This window comes from Egretta garzetta, unplaced genomic scaffold (assembly GCF_000687185.1).
Source record: "Egretta garzetta isolate BGI_Z169 unplaced genomic scaffold, ASM68718v1 scaffold622, whole genome shotgun sequence".
NCBI classification, from domain to species: domain Eukaryota; kingdom Metazoa; phylum Chordata; class Aves; order Pelecaniformes; family Ardeidae; genus Egretta; species Egretta garzetta.
In genome coordinates this window covers 454,949-477,747 of record NW_009258780.1, presented here as the reverse complement: position 1 = coordinate 477,747, position 22,799 = coordinate 454,949, and the positions used below count along the sequence as shown (strand labels likewise).

The following is a 22,799-nucleotide window of genomic DNA, read 5'->3' as shown; positions in this document are numbered from 1 at the left end:
AGTGAGAGTCACCCAGTTCTCTGTGGTTAGTAAGGGAAGAGGTGAAAAAAAGATCAAAAAGATCAGGTTCGTCAGCTTTTTCTTGTATGACGTAGGCAGATTCTACAGGGGACTAAAGGAAATAGTATCTCTGCCTCCTGCGGTCAACCAATACCTGTTATTCTTTAGTCTGATCCTGTAGAAAACAGTCTATAGAAAACAACTAATCTGTAAACTGAAGGTAGGATTCTGAATTAAAAAAAAAAGTATGAAAATATTTCTTTATAAATTACTTTGGGAGTCACAATTTAAATTTGGTCCAAGTTTCAAAAAGACTATGCTCGTGAGGAGGCAAGGTTTAACTTTTTGGAGCTGTGTTCAGCTGAACTTTTTTTTTTTTTTTTTTTCCAGTCATTTATTAACAGCTGCATCTAATGCCTCACTTTAAGAACGGAGAGCAAGACACAATTACTGAAGCTGAACTCCTAGCCATGAATCTTGGTGTTCCCAGTCTCTGGCTTAAACAAAAAACCCAAAACAAAACCAAAACCAAGCAAGCAAAAAAATCCCAATCCACTCCCAAGAAGGGACAATATCGTATTCAGGGAATAGAAAGACTCACCCTGGTTTTGGCATCGATCTGCCCTCCGCGATCCAACAAGAGCTTCACCATGTTTGTGTTTCCCCTTTTGGAAGCCACATGCAGTGGGGTGATTCCATTCTACACCATGAAAAGAACAAACAATGAGCATGACAGATTTGAAGGTGTGCAATGGTGGTGAATTTGCGTTCGGATCACAAAAAATGAGACCATCACATTGGAGAGAATAAACAAAAATGTACTTGAGCATCGGAGCTAGGCACACACCATATAAGCTAGAGTTAGTAATTCCTTTCTAAGCAAGAAACTTTATTCATCATTTGGGGTTTTTTAAGAAATGAAGAAGCGCATCTGCCAAAGCTGCAAACACCACAGTCCCAGAGTCAGACAAATAAACAAACATGTATCAGAGTCCCAATGAGTCAATATTCACAAAACACCGATGCATTTTAATCACTGAACATACACAGAGTACACAAACGCGTGACCCCTGCACAAAGGAACCTTCTTAGTGTAATGCCAATAGCGTAAAGGAGTAGGTCCTTGTTTAGGCTGATAGTCCTTGCAAACGCTTTGGGTGAGGGAAGAGGTAATATTAGCAGCTATTCCAGACTGGCAACAGGAGGAGGTCAGTCCGAAAGGCAGAACCCTAAAGTAATTCAAAGGGTGTCTGTCAAAATTAAACAGAAAACTTGTCATCCAGTAGCTACATCGAGGTACAGCTTACCAGAGGTTTTCACGGCACCAGATGCCGTGCTTCAAACCACGTAACGTACCACAGCAGCGACTGTACTACAGTAGCCGTGATCAGTTTTATTGTTGCATTTATAGAACCGAATATACCTTACTTTACTTTTTTAATATATGTTTATATGTGAAAATATCCAATTAAAGTAGCATAGCAATTACCGAATACTGAAAAAGCCAATAAATCCTACATATGTTTCTGGAGTAGGTGTAACCAACAGAAAAGCTGAAGTGAGTTGACACGTTATGAGAGTATCAGCTTTCCGGAGCTAGTCAAAGGGCCCTGCTTCCTTCAGCTGGGAATACTGGTCGCTACTCAACTCCCAAGGACTCTGGTGCATTGCATGGAGGCAACCTTTAAGAATTACCGCCAAAAAAAAAAAAAAAAAAAAAAAAAAAGACATCTTCGAACACAACAGAGTTTCAGCATTACTTTGCTCCTCGCTTCTTCTTGACTAAGAATTACACAAAGAAACGCTCCCACCTTGGTAGGCCATTACAACCAAGAAGAGAAAGAAATTCCTCCGTACCCTTGCTGTGAAATCGACTGCAGCTCCTCGGTTTAGCAGAAGCGTTGCCACATTGACATTTCCATAGTGCGCGGCTATGTGCAAAGGTGTAAAGCCACTCTACAAAGGGAAACAGCCCTTATTACAGAAATCATTTTATACAGGATAATCAACTTAACTAGAATTGACTGTAAAAGCTGCCGGCAAACAAATGTGTCTGGATTTGATCCAGTTCACCTAACACATAGCACAGCCCTTCAGGCAGAGGGTGCAGATTTCATATGAGAGGTTACCAAAAGTGCTTCATTCTTTCATTCTCCAATTCAGTCTTTGGAATCAGTGGCCAATAAGAAGAGCAGCTTTCATCATCGGAAATACGAATACATTAGCCATTCTTAAAGAAAAGAAAGGAAGCTTCCTTATTACAATTTGGAAGCAACCTGGGTCTTTTGGGCTGCATCTGATTACCGGTTCTGGGTAAATGACCACAAAAGTTGTTGGACTCTTATTTTACTGCTCTTAGAATTAGAAATATTGACAACATATTTCTATTTTTTTTTTTTTTGAAAAAGCAGTGGTTATTCATCATGTAACCCAAGAATTTTGTACAAGAGAAACTACTTAGTAGCACAGTATAGGAATCATTTATATTTATATGCGCTTTGGATCTTGAAGGATCTAAGCAACTTTGCCATCTATACACCAGAAAAACCCACAATTTACTTATTGCCTCTGGAACACTACAAGGTGAAACCTGCTCCAGCTACGAGATACAGAATTGCTTGATAACAACATAAAAAGCTTAACTTTTCAGGAACTAGGACACAGAGGAAGCTTTTAGTCTCATAACTAATTCAAGTAGAAGGGACCTTGATTTTGAGGTTTCCCTGAAGAGCTTTACACAGATTTGACCAGACCTGTTAGTTATAGAAAGAAAGAAAAATTTTGGGCTTCTAGACTCGGGTGTATTTTTCACGAGGTTTCATTTCTTTCAGTGTACAAATCATCATTTTAAACTACTCATGTAAGAAAGAAATGTAGGCAGATGTTGCACTCTGAAATCAGCTTTATTCCCAAAAGAGTCAGCAATCAGCCCACGATTTTACCCTAATTCCATTTACTTCCCTGTCAGTCCACAGGTGATCCTGGCCAAAGTACAGCCAAACACTCAATGAATTCAGTCATCTTGCTGGGATAAATTACCAGGGAAATGTCTACCGAGGGTATTAGGCACACAAAAACGATGCTGCAATAAGCTGTCGACTGAATGCGCCTCGCATTAACAACTGCCTTCTGGTGGACACGTGTTTGCCTGGTGACAAACGCGAGGCACCGAGAGGCAACGTAATGCCCGGGGAAGGAGAGGTAACCCCCTTCACATTCACCCTAGGGAACAAGGGGCCGATGGGAAGATGCCAGGGAGAAGCTGTCACCATTCCAGTTGACATCGCCGGCCACCTCGTGGCAACCTGCTCACGTGCGCGCACGCCAAGCGTGAAGCGCTTTCACGGGGGCGTGCGCATGCAAAATTCATTCCCTCGTCTAACAGAGAAACTCTGTCATTTAAAAGCAGGGATTAAAACAATGACCACACTCCTGGAAATCCTTCTTTTTCCTAAACCTGACAATAATCGCAGTCCTAGCCGATCAGACCCACGATTTTTAGCAGAAGTGCTTGAAAAGTTGCTATTGCCCGAATCTGTATGAGAAAGGTAATATTATCTGCTGCAGGTAAATTCTGAGTATGTGCTATCCCTTACGGACTTTTCAAAACTTTATGGTAAAAATAAGCAGATGCTCTGAACAAGTTTTTACCTTGGAGGATTTGATTATGTTTATTACTGTAAAAGAAGGAAAACTGAATTTACCATTATTCTGGCTGAGCCAGACACCTTAATTTAGTTATGCCAAGGGAGTGCATTTTCATAATTAGTGAAACTGAGCTAGAAAAGCATCTTTATCCTCTCAGCTCCATTACTCGCTTCAGACTTATTTGAACTTATGTGAAGTCTCAAAAGTTTACTTCAATAGTGACACCAATAAAAAGAAATTCTAAGACAAAGGATGAATAAAACCAAGTTCGCTGAGTCACAAATTTCTATGTATTAAGAGAGAGCCTTATCTTCACTTTTAGTGCCAAGTAATGAAGAAATATTGCCACAGAGCAGAGAAAATAATAAGTAACAGAAAGAGTAATTAAAAATTTTTGATCTCGGTACCTCAGTCGTCCTATTCACCATCATCTGATGCAGCATGGTTTGGGAAAAAGAGGAACAGTATTAAAGACTGGCCGCAAAATGAAGAACTATGTTGCTTTTTGAAATGAGTTACGCTGTTAATTATGGGAAAAGCCATTCAAGCATGCATTAACTTTAAATCCAACCTCTGTTCCCATGGGCAATAAACCAGTATCCTATTTAATAGGGAAGCAGCGATTCTGCTTCCATTTCAGTGTCTTCTGGTTTACAAATAATGAGAGAACGCTGATTACCAAAGAAATGGGAGGTATAACTAAAAAGCAAAAAAAAATGAGCAGTTTGCAATTGCTGTGTAGCTAAACACTGCAAAAGTAGATACATTACTGGTGATACTGGTCGAGCAACTTGTCTTTCCCCACAGAAGACATTACCTTTAACCGTTACGACGAAGGAAGCATAAAGTTTGTTGCCCATCGGCACTCGGCCGCGCGACTACCCTGTTACCTCCAGGGCAGCATCGCGTTACCTTGGACTGCACATCAGCATTGTGGTCGTTCTGCAGTAGAAGCGCCGCTGATTTGGTGTCGTCTTTTCTAGCGGCAATATGCAGCGCTGGTAATCTCACTTTGCCCTTGGTGTCATTCTCCAGGAGGATGGCCACCGCCTGGTTGTGTCCTTGTTGCAGCGCAACGGCTAGAGGAGTGAAACCGTCCTGGTAGAGAAGAAAACAAGATGTGCTCCATAAGCTGAAGGGCGGACAGCTTCAGTGGTCTGCTGTTGGCCCATCAAAACCGGGCAAGCACGTTACCAGCTGCTTTCTACCTCTGCACCACTGTCTCCAGTGAAATGCCATCGGAGGCACAACATTGTAACCCAGATATGACTGCGAACACGCCAGAAGCACACTTCTTCCACTTCAAAGACTTTTAAGTCAAGTACAAGCAAAGGATCATTCTATAGTATCTCTCTCAGTAACTTCTCATCTTAAAATGGGCCACTAAGCGTATTTTTAGCAATATTTTGGTAAGCACTGAACGAAGTAGATGTGAAAAACATCCAGGGAACCTGTTTCTGAATATCTCGCCTCTCTGCAGAAAGAAAGCGCAGCGTCAGATGCGTTTGCTGCTATTTCCCATGCTGAGCTACACATGGACTATGACTCAAGAAAGCCAGATCGCCGTTAGGAATTTATTCTGACTTGAAGCAGGAAAACATCAGATTGTACTTTTTTGGAAAAACAAAGTCAGAAAAATCTGTCTGCTTTTCATTTATAGCTTTAGCTTTGTTTTACAATTATTTTCAAATTGTCTTGCTCCTCCACCCCCCTGGATTGCCAATGCTTTAAAATGCATCATAGGATCACAACTTGCTCTCTCCGCAGAAGTACTGCCTGCTCCCATCTCTTGTATTCTGGCTATAAAACTGAAACTAGAGGAACGGAGCAGCTCTCCGAGTCTGCGGCCGGAGGCACAGTGAGTAACAACGGACAAAAAGGGAAAGGAATCAAACAAGGTCTTCTATGTCTAGGTTGGAAGGAACAACTGAGGAGTTGATTATAGCCAGAAAGTGAGAAAACTGCTGTAGATACATTGCAAAAGGCACAGGAATGAGACAGAATTGATTTGGAATAGGAATATGGAAAGGTGACAAAATAATAAAGGACAAGTTAGGAAGGAATGAGAGCCAACATATGCTGAAAGAAACATCTGAAGAATTGCCAAAGCAATTTTTCCCCTTAGTAATCCAATAACGTTCACTCCCTTTTGCGTAGAACTGTGGGTAGGTGGGTTGTAACAGCGATACCGCTATGGTTTGTTTCTGTAATAGAGATTAAATTCTGTGCAGTGAATTAAAAAAGGGTGGACAGCTGACGAAACAGCTGAACCGTAAAGATAATTCTGAGATTGGGGCTACATTAGGTGTTGAAATGGCTTAATGCGTTTGCCTTTCGCCTCTGGGAACATGAGAACAAATCCTGGATTAGAGGCCCTGTGAAACTGAGCTCATCCTTACTCTCATTTGGTATATACACATATATAAACGTTAGAGGAAACAAAACATATCCAGAGGCAGTGCAAGTTTCAAAGCTCCAAAGACAAGATCAGCCATTTGATTTGCACCACTTTATTTTCCATCCTTCTCTCAAAGGACACAACTCTTTCAGCGTTCCCTTTCCTATTGCTTCTGGAAAGCGGGGCTGGTCGGAGCTCGGGGAAAGCATTTCATCTCCCCCCCTCCCCAGATGAGGACAGCCAACCTTCGAGGCCAAACAGAAGGTCCCTCTCCATGTATTTTGGTGGCATCCTCAGTTCAGGCTGCCATCCCCATACATAATGTACCAGTTCTTCATTCCCTTCATGACACTAACTTTGGGCACGTGTGAGAGCGGGCAGTGGCCCAGGCCACCCTTCAGTAACACCCAAATCACTGAAACCATCTCCTCAGCAAGACCTGAAACCAAACCTTATCTAGTGAAGCAGTAAGAGGGTAGACAGCCTTTACTTTCCAAACTACAAAAGTGAGAACTGACCTTTCTGATGGCAGAAGACAGACTTGGACTTGGGTTCAGAGTAGAGGGCAGTTGACTTTTTTTTTTTCTCCCCCCGCCCGCTGTTTTTAAAAAAAAAAAATCTGACTATACTGCGAGTTCCAGTGACGCCTGGATGTCTGCATTCAAGCAGAGGCCACGTTCATTACAACAATCTCAGCCTCACAGCTCCTGTAAACTAATGAATGAATTTCCAGTATGCCTGATCATCACAACCAGTAAAAGTTACTGGGAGAAAGGCTGCAAGCAGGTGACTGTGGGCTGTGGCCAAGCTGGGCTCCTGGAGAGCCACCGTTCCACCCGGCTCCTTCACCAGGAGCGTGTTTCTGCCACGTTGCCTGGCAATCACACAGGATTTCATATTTCAGAAAGCTGACATGTAATGTGATCACCATCTATGCAGGCCGCGAGAGGATTATTTTAGGAGCTGTCACCAAATGGTACAGTACCCACTGAAAGAAGGGACAGTAAAGCAGCTGTTAACACTAGCAGTTTGGTTTAAAGGAAAGAAGAGCGAGCATAAATGCACCATCATTTCAAATTCATCCACTTGTGAAGGCAATCCAGAGTAGGTAAGTGCCGGTACAGACTTAGGGAAAAGTAACAAACACAAGCAAAAGCTCTGCCAGGAGAGGAACTTTCCTATTACTACTTCACATGGCACATCCAGATCCATAGAACAAACACAAAGCCAGCACATTTTGCAGCACAGAGCCTCCTCGCTCGTCCCCTTGGCTTGGAATAAAAGAAAGAGGACAAGAGGAGGAAACGGAATGAGCATCCATCTCCTGAGACAGGAGTTTGCCCCATTGCCCTCAAATCCTCTCATCTGCAGAAGGAAGTTCTTATGGTTCAGTTCCTCTTCAGATGGAGTCTCATCTCTCTTTCTTTGGTGTCTGCCCGGCTTGCAGTGAAGTCATAGAATCATAGAATCACTTTGGTTGGAAAAGACCTTTAAGATCATCGAGTCCAACTTTTAACTTAACCCTGCCATCCCATCCCTAAACCCTGTCCCTCAGCACCTCATCTATCCTTCTTTTAAATAAATACCTCCAGGGATGAGGACTCGACCACCTCCCTGGGCAGCCCATTCCAGAGCCTGACAACCCTTTCGGGTGAAGAAGTTTTTCCTAATGTCTAGCCTAAACCTGCCCTGCCACAACCTCCAACCATTCCCACTGAATCCATTACCAGGAAGAAGAGGCCGACCCCCACTTCGCTACAGCCTCCTTTCAGGTAGTTGTAGAGGGCGATCAGGTCTCCCCTCAGCCTCCTCTCCTCCAGGCTGAACGCCCCCAGTTCCCTCAGCCGTTCCTCGTAAGCCTTGTGCTCCAGACCCCTCACCAGCTTGGTGGCTCTCCTCTGGACATGTTCCAGCAATGCAACATCTTTCTTGTAGTGAGGGGCCCAAAACTGAACACAGTATTCGAGGTGTGGCCTCACCAGCACCGCAGGTTTACAGAACTGCAGTTAAATCCAGAACCTAGCAATTAATACCATCCTTTAGCATATTTAGATCCACGTAGTCCAGCAGCAGAAGTGTCCGAGGAGAAAACAGCACATTGCCTGCTCAGCTCGTTGACGTGATCCTTGTTAGTCATTTGATTTCCAATTCATGCTCATCACAGACAACAACGAATATTCACAGGTTACGCAAAGTCGCAGACAAGCCTCAGGATCAGAGAACTCAGCTGGTCAAGGAGGTCCAGCTGCCAGCGCACTTAGGGGAACAGGAGCAGGAGGCTGAACTAAGTGACCTCCTGAGGCTCTGTCCTACCTGAATGGTTCTGTGAACCCAGCACCGCAGAGAGCCGACTCCACTCATCACTTCTGTCCGTGCGCTTGCCTGTTGCTCTCTGCAGAAAATATTCTGAACTCATCTAAAATCTCAAGACCCAACCTAAAAGGAAGCTCGTCAACAACTGACTGTCGATGCTAACTGCTTTTACAACATTCTGCACGGTACTCAGACACCCTTTCTAGACACAGTCCTCATAGTCCTAACTATGGTATTCACATTATGTTCCACACGCTTTCCAGCTAGCTGAGGAAGAAGCTGAAGCGAGCCTCCACCCTACTTTCCCCAGAAGACCCTTTATACAGCCAGGAGTGAGGGATACACGCTATAACATTCTATGCACCCATTTTTGCCCAGATCTTACAATGCAAATAAAAAAGCAGCACAAAGACAGCCCTGTTGCTCGGGTGATGGCAATCCTAGATGCTTGAGTTTCCGTGGGCTTTCTCGGAGATGTAAATCTGGTCAAATGAAGAGCTGTACCTCCCCACTTTGCCTATATCGATCTACTATTCACTCGTTCCCCTGACAATACAGCCTTGGCCTCCTGGAACTTCTACAGCCCTAGGGACCTTTCTCCAAAGCCTCATTCATTTTTCAGAAAATTCTCCAGGAAGCTGATAGCAGAAATGGGTACAAATTGAAGGTGAAAAACCCCTGGCTCACTAAAGGCAGTGGAAATATTGCTGTCAAATGAATCCGGCTGGATCGCATCCCTGACTCTCACCATTTCCAGAACAGTTCAGCCTTGTCTGCTGTGCGTGTAGAAAAAAAGATTCACAAATACAGCTCATCAAAATGAAAGTGTGGAAGTTCTCAAAATACTCCGTTCGAAAAACCTTCTGACTTTAAGTGATCTGGATATCAAGGCAAAGGGCAATAAGAGCGCGTGCAAAAAATGAATACTACAGCTCACCTCAGTAGCAGTGCTTTGGTTGGCTCCATTCTCCAGGAGGTATTTCACCACTTCAATGTGGTTCTCTTGAGCTGCCATATACAAAGGAGTAAAGCCATTCTAGGAAGAACACATGAGAAAGTACCGCAATGAGGAAACAGAATATACCAACGATAATGAACCCCAACTAAATATACGGCTAAAAATGCATTTGTGCTTTTTTACCGGAGATGTTTTAAGTATGTAAGTAGAACAACTTTGTATTTTTTAACTTAATATAGTAACATTTCAAGCCATTTAAACCCACGAAACTCTACATGCTTTCACACTCATTTTCTTTTGACACAGATTTTTAGGGAAGCAATGGACACAGTAATTATTAATACAGCTATTCCTTGCTGATAACGCTCAGGGACTGTAAAGCTGGCAATAAAGTTTTATGAAAGCTGACAGGAAAGCAAGTTTCCTCCATTTATTACATTAACTTAAGCAAAGACATCATCCCCTGGAGACCATAAAGTCCATACCTCGTGACAAGCTGAGTAGAGATGACAAAGGCATAAAAATTTTGTAATACATAAAACATTGCAAATCATCAAACATAAAGGAACTCAACCGTGCGAGGCAACAACTGCATTTCTGACCATACAGTAAGTTCATCTATCATTTGATTATAAACATTCATTAAAATCTCCTAGAGTTCTTAAAAGAATCTTCTCTGGTAATACAGTAATTTTAAAAAAAAAAAAATCCAAATTAATCAAACTACAGGCAAATTCATTAGAAACATAAGTCCTTGCCTCCCATTAAAATATTTTAATGCAAACAATTTTAATTAATTAATTAGCTACAGAATCCTTACGGAAGGGAGGCATGGAAGTGAGCTGCCTGCCTAATAACTTTCTTCTAAGAGTTTGTAAGATTGTTAAAAAGGCCTTAGAAAATTCTTTAATATTCTGTAGATTACCATGTATCCTAACAGGACGTGACCACCTACACTTCTGAAAACATTCTTCTGCCTTGGGATGGCACTTTTAGCTAGAACATCAACCATAAACCAGGCTTTAAATGTGCACATTTTTTTTTTATTTTTTTTCTAATTTTGCGTGCTGTCACGGCGAATGATAAGCTTGTGCGTTTCCACAAGCGGGCAGAATTAATGCAAACAGCGTGAAAACTCAGAACATTGTTTCAGAGAAGCCAATGTTATTCTTTCTAGTGAACTTGCTGTGGAAACATTCCAGTAGTTTCCTAATAAAATGAAAGATAAGGCAGTTGATTGCCAAACTGATGTCTTTACAACCCCCCGCTGCATTTACAGATGTAGAAGATTGCTCAGGCAATAAACTACATTTATGTTGTGTACATCACGTGATATATATCATATATGTTGTAGCAAGTCTTTTAATACTGCTCTGCATAAAATTCTGGCACTTCCACCAACAAACTTGGGACATATAACTAAAAACTGGCACCCGGGGAACAGTTAACAGCAATTCAATGCCAGAACTGTGGGATGTATTTTGAGTGGCTTTGCAGAGGGCTCCGTCTTCCGCAGGTATTATCCCATATTCTCCCAAGTAACGACTTGAAGGATGGAGTAAGGGTGCTCTTATTACAGTTACAGCCAGCACGAACAAGATGGCCTGCAAGTACACCACGCGACAGGATCCTAATTCGAAAGGTCGCTGTGATGAGGAGAAAATAGCTGGAAATGTAATTTAGTAAGGACAAATACAAGTTTCTCCACTACTACAAGAAAACCAAACTATGCAAATAGGGAATGATGAGTTAAAGAGGAATTCTGCAGAAAAGGACCTGAAGGTCGCAGCGGTCGGCCAGAGAGCCCCCGGTCAATGAGCTCATTCTGCTGTAATAAAGACAATCGTTGCACTGGCCTAAAAATATACGGCCCTGGGGAAGCTATTTTTCTTTGAGAACAGACTAGTAATTGGTGTTGGCCTGTGTGGAAAGGGAAAAGTGAAGGAAAACAAGATAACAGTCTTTAAAGAGGAGGGTAAAGGTCTGTTCTGCATGCTTGGGATGACTAAACCTAACAGAAAAGCGCATCATTTGCTAGGGTTGCTGGAGAAAACATTCAGGTTGGACATCAAGGAAAGCAAAGTCAGTCTGCATCGCATTTTGTCAGGCAGCTTTCCTCCTCCCAAATCACTGCTAAAACCAGGCAAACGTGGCACCCTCTTCCACGTCCACCCTGGGGCCAGGAGGCCGGCGAGTTGCGGGGGGGGTGCTGGTCTCCTGGCTGCTTCTCGGACAACTCTTTAGTGGGGGGGGGGGGGGGTGGAAATAAGAGATCTCATCACAGCACAGTATGAAGGAATGGGGTTCAGCGTGCAATTCGGAAGGTGCAGAAGGGCAGGGGATGGGCAGGCAGAGGGACGGAGCTGGCAGCGGGAATTACGAACAGATTGGTTTCTTTTCAATTGCACTCGGACAGACAGGAACAGAGAAAACCGCAGGTAACCGAGTTGGCTCACTGTTTCGGTTTTCCTTCCCACTCCGGAAAGAAACAAAATGGCAATGTATTAGGTACAACTAATAGTAATTTTCCACCTACCTTATCAGTATTTTAATACTAAAGTCTATCATAGCAGTTTTTAAGATAGCAATACATGCCACATCTAAAATCCTTCTAGCACTGAGTATTACATGGATGAATAGAAGGATCGCACCGACAAATACAAATTTGGGGACTATGAGAATTTTCAAGCCACAGTAAAACAATTTCCTTAAAAGCTTTCAAGAATCGTATTTTTTTTAATCAGGTCAAGTCCCTAGCTCTGGAACAGGATCAGGACAATAAATCCTGGATTAAGAGACCATAAACAATACATATAAGACTTCACGACCATTTCGTACCAAATGCTTTTCCACACAGAGACCCAGAAGAGTGCCCATTATATCAAGGATATCTTCCTCGCGTGCTACAATCATACGTGAAACTACAGCAATCAGGGGTGGGGGGTGTAAGGATATTGTTGCACATAAAATCATAGCCCTTTTTTTTTTTTACTTCAAGGTTTATTCATAGTTTAAGACTACTGTATATATTTTCTGAAAATCTGGCTTATTTCGGAAATCGCAACAGCAGGCCAAGGTCTAGATGCCAAACTGCCTATAGCAGACACAGCTTCCCCTGAATTTCTTCCCCTGGCAAGGTCAAGCCTGACTTTTTCCGCTGGCAGGGTGAAGGCTGCTTTCCCAGTGAAGAACTGGTTTCAGAGCTTCTAATTGCGGTGTTCCTGACCTCAACGCTTCTGGCTCTTGGCCAGAACCCTCCTATTTTAGGATTCCCGGTATTACCACTCTCCTTGGCAGAGATCCGCCCAGTGGGTTTACCCGTTAGCCCTGCTGGAGCTCTTCCTTCTCATTTGTCCACCGGACCCCAGGACTTCCACGCCTCCTCCCGTCCCACATAGCTCCTCTGATGTCTGTCTGTCCCTCTCCTACACAACAGGTTTCTGTGTCTCTCCACCAGTCCTGTGGTTAACTGGAAATGCCCACAACAAAAGCACATCCTTCCCTTCATTTCCTTTACTTTTCTTCATCTAAAATCCCCTTCCCAGCTTCTTGCCTTTTAGCTTTCAAAGAGCTATATGCCAACACCTGGGTTCTCCGTTCTGCTTCTAGAGATATTTCAAAGCTCAAGATCCCAGATCTCTGCAAACTGAAGAAAACATGGTTGTCCTAGACTTTTGTTTCACTACCCCAAAGTGTCTTCTACTGAATCCACAACGTTCTAGTTAAGGATCCTCCACAGACCTACTGCAAAGGAGACCGACCTCTCCCTTCCTTGTTTTCGCATGTGGAATGGGATGCAGAGGGTTTAGTGGGCATGGGGTGGGGAATCCTTTATTTCAATAAATTTTCCTTCAGCTTAGGATCCCGTACTGTATAAACACAGTCCAGAATTAAAATAGAAATACCGACTGTGGCATATAAATGTGACCTGGAAAAGGAGAAATTCACTTTATTTTGCTTTTTCTGACAGCCCGGCTGTGTAATTACGTTACGTCTGTATGTTTAGATTTTGTGCATCATCTGAAAAATAGAAATTAATTTTGTAATGATATATAATACTCATTTTCAAACAATGATTTCATCAGACTATTTGTAGTGAGGACAGAGTACTCAGATGTCATTATCCTTACGAATGTATACTGCAAGATGTTTACTGCTATAATATAAAGTTCTAATGAGAAATTAACGCCAAACAAATAGAGTATATTTCATACTCCATTCTTTCTACCACAGTCACTGATTTACTTGCTAATTTGAGAAAATTAGTAGCTCTCAATGATTCTTCAAGCTATTAATGCAAATTGGCAAGTCTATATATGACTCAGAATTTGTATCATTAAATTTTGCCCAAGCCCTAACGAAGAACACAGTCTGCAGAAGCAGAGGGATTATTAGAGCATTCAGAAAACCATACAAACAGTTACATAGCTCGGTTGAGCTTTATTTTATGGCAGGCTTTCAGGGAACCGGGCGCTCTTCGCATGCAGTACCAAATGATCAGAAGGACGCATCTTCCAAATGCTGACTGGTAGCCGGTGCGTTTGAACAGCCTAGCCTAGCCTAGCCTACCCCTGCTTGTCCATGAAGATGTGGCCTTTAGTGCCTATATGCCTATGGTATCTATAGACCATATATCCCTATACATCTCTCTATATTCATACTGATATGGAAAACAGAAAGATAGTACCTCTTCCCTCAGTTTGCCTGTTTTAAGATGACACATGAGACCTGGCAACATATCCTGTGATTAAATAGCTAATGTAAACCCAGCTGAATAAATCTATTTTAATTTAAAGGCCTCCAGGACCTGTTTAAGACTGTATTAGACTATCATTAAGATTACCAGGGAAGACGAGACAGCTGACATCTCATGCCAGGACATACAGCAAATGTTCATTCCTGTTTACTCTTCAAAATGTAATTACCAGTCAGAAGGTCAATGCAGTCAGCAGATTGCCCGACCCAGACCACTCGCCTCCTCTGCCTCTCCACCTTACCGCATGGGTTTTTAGTTTGGCGTTTTGGTAGCCTTCTCCCCCCAGTTTTGCTTCGTATCAAGGAAATAAAAAAGTTACTTTCTCAACATCACAAGCAAAAACCAAATTAGCTAGGCTTTTCCTGCAACCTTCACTACAATTCTGCAGCTGCCTTTCTCAAGCAACATTCCGAGAAGATTCGGTACACAGAATACTGCCCATATAAAAGCTCAGTTTCCTCTGGGTCACTCTAGAGTTTCCGTCATAGGACCCAGCACTTAACATAACCTAAGAGAAGCCTTAGTGAAATTGCTCTACCTTCCTCCCTGCGCCTCCTCCTTCTCTTTCTCCTTGTTAGACCTTAAAGCCAGCCCCAAAAAGGAACAGATATTGGGACAGAGGATGAGGTAAGAATGAGACAAGGGTGCGAGAAGCTTAGGGTACTCGTGAAACAGCTCACACAGATTATAAAATCTGATTTACGGTCACATGTTAATATACCATTTTACACGGTAAGATCATGATTATTTCTGGGGCCTTGAAGTTCAGCTTCAACCAGAATGGTAAATTCCTGAGACGTACAATTTGTCTCCCTCTTTTCCCCATTTCCCCACAGATATAAGCCTAAACCAGTGACATCTACATCTCACCTTAGCAGTTAAAAGAAGGTAACTCTACCTTCACTCACTGCTTCCCTTTCTCAGTTTCCAGTAATCTCCACAGGAGAGGGAATAACCACTCCAGCAAAGGCTTTTCTCTCTCAAACAGGAGAATGTTGTGCAGGGAAGGAAAAGGGCCAGAGACAACGGGCGCAACCTGTGGAGGAGGTGCCCTCCGAACAGCAGGAGACATTTTTTTACTGTGAGGGCGACCAAGCACTGGCAGAGGTTGCCCAGGGAGGCTGTAGAGTCTCCATTCCTTGGAGATGTTCAAAAGCCATCTGGATGTGGCCCTGGCCAGCCTGCTGTGGTTGGCCCTGCTCCAGTAGGGGCGCTGGAGAAGATGACCTCCAGAGGTGCCTTCCAACTTCTGCCATTCTGTGATTCAGTGAAAAATCCTCTAACAATCCAAGCAATTAATCAATTTTGATCAGTGAAACATGAGTTACAAATAAATGCAAGACTGCAAGCTAAATTAAGAACACACATCTTGATGGAATCAACAATATCACAATTCTGGGAACTTTGTTGTGCATTAAGCTCAGAGCATTATTTTCAGCCAGTCTAAAAATAAACCCTTCATAAGAGGATTGTATCTTAGCAGGAGAGATTCTCTGCCTAAAAGGGTGAATTAAGGACAGATCAAGTTACCTACTTAGCTTTTAAATATATATATATATATTTTTTTTTGGGTTAGTTTACATCAAAATCTGGAAGTTTTACACAGCAGCAACTTTACCAGTTATTCAAATCCCTCTTTCTTTTCCATTAAAATACATTTTCCAGAAAAAAAACTTATAATCCGTATTCTTTTTCATGAAAAAAACATCTCAGAAGTATTTGTACTACTACATCTGTACTTATATACAAGCAAATAAGCCATTGTCAGATTTGTGAAGGTATGCTAAAGGGAAATTCACAGCATTTAATTTTAAGTTGCCAAATTTCAGGTGCCTAAGGAGTCTCATTGTGCCACAGAGCCGAGGGAAAGCGGGCTACTCCAAAGGAAGATTGAGAATATTTGAATCGAGAACCCATCTTGCCCAACCAACAGCTTAAGCAGCGTGAAATTGAGAACGCAAAGGTGGATAAGAAGGAAACTGCCCTTTATTACAGCTATGACTAAAGAGGATTGGAAATGATGTGTGCTATCAGACCTGGAACTCTAAATATTGATTAACCGTATAATGCTACATACCTTAAAAAAAAAAAATCAGATTTTTTTTTTTTTTTTTTTTTTTAAATAAACAAATGCATATGAACCGCTGTATTTTAGCAGGCTTGCACAAGTTGAAAACAACTAAAGCTCCCGGAGAACTACGGCACTTCTTTCTGCAGTGGGCCCGTAGTGCCTACCAAGCATTCAGATCAACGCTGCCAAGGTGTGATGCGTACCACCTGCACACTGCTTGATTCTGTCTTCTAATGCTTTCTTGTAAGATCATCTATTTGTGTAAAATGTACCACTGAGATATGCAGAAGACAGTTTGAGATCCGTCTATATGTTCTCCTTGGGACCCCAGCAGGGCTTTGCAGTCTACATCAACCATAAGGAGAAGCGCTGAACCAATACCAGTGCAAAAACCAGATTATGCCTTTGAGAAACATTCACTCAGTTCAAGATTCTTTCCTTTTTCTGAGAGGAGCAATTTGCTCCAGCTTCACCTGGCTGAGCCTTGAGAGGCTGACGAAGAAAGCGCGCTCTGTCCCCCTCTTGGCCTCCTGCCCCTCTGCCCCGTTGTGATGCTGACAGCACCTTTGTGGGTGGAGGTTTTTTGTCCTATATCCATGTTATGAGAAAGAGAGATTCAGTAAAAACATCTTTTGGATACATCAACAACCAGCTAAATTAAATTCTGGCGATTTCTGATACAGATGAAAGCACCTTACGCTTTCCGACCGGATTCTTTCCTCCATGTTTCCAGATGAGCAGCACATCGGTACGTATGCATTTTCCTGGGTATCGTTTCATTTTATAATAAAGCTGGAATGTGCTAGTAAAAAGGATGACATACAGATTCGATGGAAGCATTTGTGAGCACAGAATTATAAGACATGAAGTGGCACATCTTTAAGGGCACGAGAGAGCTACCGGATTCTGACCTACTGTAAAATTCCCCAACAAGCGTGAGCTCATCACTGAGGTGCTGATCCTTACATTCAGCACATGCAGCAGATGCTGGGGCCCACAGGGTCCCGTAGACTGTAAAGATTAAAGCTGAGAAAAGCATTTAGGAAAAAGGCCAGACTTACTGGATTTAGGGAGGCTGGTGATTCTACTTTATTGTACCAAATGGTTAAACAAACAAAACAACAGAAGAGTATTTACTTGTTTGAGATGACAGATCATAAAACTCTTTTCTAATACATAAATTTAAAACAAAAAAATGTAGTGACACAGAAGCCTTCATTGAAAATAGTACCACCACTTCAAGCTGTCTCCCTGATTCCCTAATAATATAAATAGTGTTTCCCCCACTCTATACTTACACCACTACAATGATTATGAAGCCTATGGATAAATGATGTTGTCTGGGTCTGCGTTGAACTTGGTAAGTTCATTCGTGAGAGATCACACCGAACTCCAGCTGCCGCACTACCCTATGACACCTCCTGCCTCACCGTTAGGAGAACCCCTCTCTTGGGAAGTCTGTTTTACTTTAAGTCACCTCCTAGCTCAGATGCCAGATTTAAAGAGTACAAACGTTCAATTTTAGCAGCTTCAAATATCACGATTTTCTCTGCAAGAACAGCAAAGCAAAAACAGAGACTGAAACACAGCCAGGCAGAAATCAAGGTGTTCCGCGCCTTGGAAATGTCGTTTTTACAAAGAGGGAACCTGTAATAGAAACTGAGCTGATGGAGAATAATGGGAAGAGAACGGATTGCTCGTGTACAAGAAGACGTAACCTTGATACTGGGCATGGGTTAGGGCCCAAAAGCTGAGCCGGGGCAGGGTCTCGTGTTTGAATTCTGGGCAGTCGTCCACAACAGCACTTGGGGTTTGCCTTCCAAACACGGTAAAGGAAGAGCAGTACTGAAAACAACAATTTATTTTATGTATATGGTTGAGGGCTGGAAGGAAGACAATATCACACTAAAATTATAAACAAGATGTTTGTGTTTGTTTGGTTATGACTCAGTTATATCCACACTCTGAGGAACACAGGCGGGTAACATTGCTGCTGCCTGGTCCTTACCGTCGCAGATTGCGTCATTACAGTAGGGGTGAAATGCAGCACGGTGTTCTGGTGAGCCCTTACCCTGCCAGCCGGTACATTGCTTTATTGCAGGCTCCTAAAGTTTATGCATTTTAAGAATAAATATTACAGGCCATGGATCACATTATCAGCTGAAAAAACCCACTCCTTGTTTAAATCAAAATCTCTCAACCTGGACCATTGGTCCCTTCATAGCACTACACCAGAGACTGCAAGTTAACACAGTAGGCGTAGGTTGTAAATATTTTTGTTTTGTTTTTAGTCTTTGTTGGTTGAGATCCTGACACATTCAGTTATTTTATGGCTGCAGCTGGGATCCCAGAGACAGACATCAAACTGGCTCCGTACCCTTCTTAGTTCTTTAAGAGCTCCTGAGCTCTTCTGAGAGAAAGCCAACCAGTCCCACATCTCCCCATCCCCATGCTGCTGCTTCTGTAGGTGACACCATAAACTGGGCATCCTCATATGGTTATTTTCCCTTTAACTGTATGAACTATTTGGGGAAACTGGGAAAGCCCCACACGAACGCGCTGATATACACAATCGTTATCTTACGTTCACGCTCCGTTATCCTGTAATTCTGCGTCAATCCGTAAGCACCGCTTCAGTCTTGCATGCACGGGCATCCTGCCCAGCTCCACTTCCACGGATGCCTGAGATCATACTTCAAGGTCAGGAATAAGAGTTGCTGACCAGGCAGCTGAAACCTGGACTAGTTTAAGGCAGGATGAATAAATATATGGGTCCTTTCATTGTTCTTAACGTATTGGTATTGTTTACATCTTTCAAAATCCACATAATCCTCCAGAAAGCATTTCTTACTTTTTTTTTCCCCCTCCAGCGAAAAGATAATGGGCCTCATCCTGTATTACATTAGCAACGATGAGCTGCAGCTAAGTGACTCCTCTTGACATACAGCAGCTAAAGCCATGACTCTCTAAATACACTGATAAAAGCAGGAAGCCCAGCTGGAATTAAAACCTTTTGTCATAACAGGGTAGCAAATGCTCTGCAAAATACGGTCCGTTCTGAAGGTAAGATTATCTTTACAGGCCATAGGGAGAGCAATCTCTGGTAAAGCCAATCCTAGGGCATCCTGAGAGAGACAAGCTGATCGCTTCTCTGAGAATCACATAAATCCTCCCGTTGCTTTTGTGGTAACGCTGAATATGGACATTCAACAAGCTCTCTTATCGCTCGTTTTTGGGAAAGCATATTGAGGCTGGGAATTTTGTGCTACTCTAAGGATTGCTTCAATCTCATGAACAGTCTGGACGAGAATATGCTAGCAGTCATAGAATCATAGAACGTTTTGGGTTGGAAGGGACCCCTAGAGGTCACGACAGCATCTCCTGTGTGTTGAAAGAGAAAGCAGTAACCATAATGGGGGCAAATTTAAACAAAAATATTTCTTGGCCAATGTGTTTGCAACAAGCTTAGGGAAGGATATAGAGGAAAGGAAACCAGAGGGCTTTTAAATAACAAGATCAGCTTGGGGGCGGACTGATTTATCTAATCCTTGCTTTCTGTATCTGGGTCACTTTAAATAATCTGATGATTAAAAGGTAGCTCCTCCTTTTGTGAAGGCCCCTAGATGAAGCAGTGGTCAAAGCACAACCTTAGCAGCTAATGGGGAACACAGTCTGTTCTAAACTCCATTGCAGAAATTTTAAAATTGAAGGGAATAATTTCTTTCTTAGGTGACTCCAGGATATGATGGAGTCATATCAATTCCCTTACAGTTACTGAACAAGAGCGAATGATATGTCCTCATTTTGTCTTTTACTCTTCAGCTCCTCATACCTCAATTGCTTGACATTTATCAAACCACCTCACCCTAGGACGTGCAACTCTTTGCATGAAACTTTTTTTGACCTTGTTTGGAATGGATGAAGGTCACAACAGATCCATTCTGTAAGATAAGCTGGTCAGAACAGCTCAGCATCATTGCCGCAGGGGACAGTCCACAGGTAGACTCAGTTATTAAGATAATTGCAGTAGGGGTAGCGTCACATTTGGCAGGCTGATATTCCAGTTAATCGGACATCTCTGATGCCTATACATGAGTCAGATGATACAATCTGACTTTAAGAGGAAAGCAATCAAGACAAATGGTAATTCGTCAAAGGGAAGGGCTGGACTGACTAAACCTGGTGACGTTTCTTCCACCCGGGAGAAAAGATCAAGAATTGGCATAAGAATTCCTAATACGTCCCACAAGTAGACACTCATTGAGAGGAAGGCTGCAAAAAAGAATTTCTGTTCTAATGCACAAGCGCCAACTAAGAATACGCTTGGGGTGAAGAAGTGATCCAGCTGTGAAAGGATACCAGCAGGCTCAGTGAAAGTGTGTGACTGGTGGGTGGGTGGGTGCAAGCCAGAGTGAGAAGTGGCCAATGCTGCTTCTGCATAATGAAACATTTCAACGCCCCCTGAGGACATTTTCCTGAATTCCCCACTGAAATTCAGAAGCACCTAGAGGATCACCCACACAAGGGAATACATATTGCAAAAAGTTACATCATTCCCTGGGATGACCTTGTTCTGCTTGAGAGGAAATGTAATCAAACCTCAAAGGAAAAGCCTGGACCAACCCCAGGAGATCTGTTACCCGCTTTACTTTATAGTTTGTACCATCCAGTCCCCAGATGAGATTTTATACTATCAATGCGTGCAGCTTGGTCAGACCTACACGTGACCAAAAATCATGGTCAAATCAAGAAACAAAATTGCAGAAATTGATTTTTTTACTTGATGAGGCGTGTCTAGATCTGCTCACTGAACTATGAGCAGAGTCAACCAAGTGAAGGTTTTATAGATACCCATTATATAAATATGTTTTCTACAGCAATACTCGTAGCAAAAAGCCATTCTAACCAAGCCAGACAATTGCCCACTTGCCAAATTCCAGGTAGAGGTATGCCAAAAAGGACCTGCAACCTCTAGATCCCTCTGGCCATTTCTGGGTTCGCCCTCGTTTCAGCGTTTGCCTGAAACATACTCAAGGAAGATGTCAGCTCTCAAAAGATATGCACGCAGGTGAAAGTGGAGTCATTCAATTAGCAATCACTGCGTAATTAGGCTTTGTATCAAAATAGAAAGTACTATTCTAAAAATAGCAGTGCTGACATATTAGCTCAAAAGGAACAGGCTTTTTAAAAGAGGAAGATGAACAAAATAACGGCGCTGAAGGCCAACATGAAACTGAAGGGCAAAGCAAAGCAATCTAATAGAAAAACAAAATCCATACAAAGTCCCGAACGCTTAACAGTCTCAGACAGCACAGATGGGGTTTGTAATTGCAGTGGTTTTAATAACATTTTCTGAGATAATTCTGTTAGTTTGTCATTGCAAGAACTGGGAAATCAGCGTGGCGTTTCAGATGTCACTGGTGGTAAGTTTTGATAAAGGTCAGTGTTTTTAGGCACTTCAAGGGAGAAAAAGAAAGGAAAGACAATAAACTGGACAAGCTGGAGTTGAGAATACTCTTATCTACCAGTTTATCATCAGCAAAGAAATTTTGTCACTATGACAAAAATTGTCATCGCTGGCCATGAGAATGACCTTGACAGATACGAAGTTCTTTAAAGCGGCAGTTATGGAGCAACCTCAGTAACTTCACTGGCATTAAATCACTACCAGCAAATGGCATTTAGCAGGGGCCTAAAAAAAATAAAGTGTGAAAGAACAGAGATGCCGGGGGGAGGATGTAATATACCCACAATACCAACAACTATTCATAAAAGATTTAAAAGCAACAATATAGCATCTATTTTTAAAAATGGAATTGAGAGAAAACATAAGAAACTGAGCATTTCAGTCATAATTTCTCACTTCTTTATTCAAATTTACCTTTAATTTGTATTTTTATTCATTTCGGACTTTCTCAATTAAGCTCTTCCCTGATACTTTTTTTTTTTTTCTCTTCACCAATGACATACCTCCTGACAAAACCCCTTGGTATTTGAGTATTCAAGCATATTCAGTCATTTTCTTTTCCTTTTCCTGGATAACTTCGTATTTTTCTTTTCTGACCACCTGTAGTTAGGTACGTTTGAATCTTTCTTGATCTTTTACCATCAATCAAGTGCCTACTCTTTATTAATTTTGAAGTTTCTTTTCTTCTTTTTTTTTGCTAACATTTATTTTCTACGACACGTGTGGTTCTTGAGCATGTCAATGCAATCTTGAATGGAAAGGGAGCCTTCATTATCCTCATTCCACCATTCATGGGACATCGAGAAATTACATTTTTATTTAATCTTCCAAGGGAAGACTCTGGCAAATCAGTAGAAGAACCAAATTCTTAGGAGTCTACTCAGAGCCTTGACTAAAACCAAAAAATTCATCCTTTCCACCCATCATATAGGCAACATCTGCTCATTCATATACAAATTACTAACTACATGGGAACGTCTGCGTGAACGCGCACACACAAATACTATTTGAAGTGTAGAATACTATCAATAGATACTACACGAGCGCATTCAACATTTACCAAAAAGATAGATCTAGGTCATGCGTCTTTCTCTCCATGTGCAATCGTTTACTGTTGGACCGGGAAACTGTATGACGGAGCGGTCCCTACAAAGGGATGCCTTCTGCTGGAAATGCCCCGTCGGCAGC

At 42.2% G+C, this 22,799-nt stretch overlaps 1 protein-coding gene across 1 annotated transcript in view; it reads right to left on the bottom strand.

The window, feature by feature from the left end:
* The window catches only part of ANK2 (ankyrin 2), a 121,100-nt gene that overhangs the window by 34,481 nt on the left and 63,820 nt on the right, over nt 1-22,799 (bottom strand). Inside the window, exons 5-9 of the mRNA XM_035889080.1 lie at nt 9,297-9,395; nt 4,561-4,746; nt 4,056-4,079; nt 1,858-1,956; nt 602-700 (exon numbers count right to left, since the gene is read on the bottom strand). Coding sequence (XP_035744973.1) covers nt 602-700; nt 1,858-1,956; nt 4,056-4,079; nt 4,561-4,746; nt 9,297-9,395 — 507 coding nt within the window. The remainder of the gene's footprint in view (nt 1-601; nt 701-1,857; nt 1,957-4,055; nt 4,080-4,560; nt 4,747-9,296; nt 9,396-22,799) is intronic.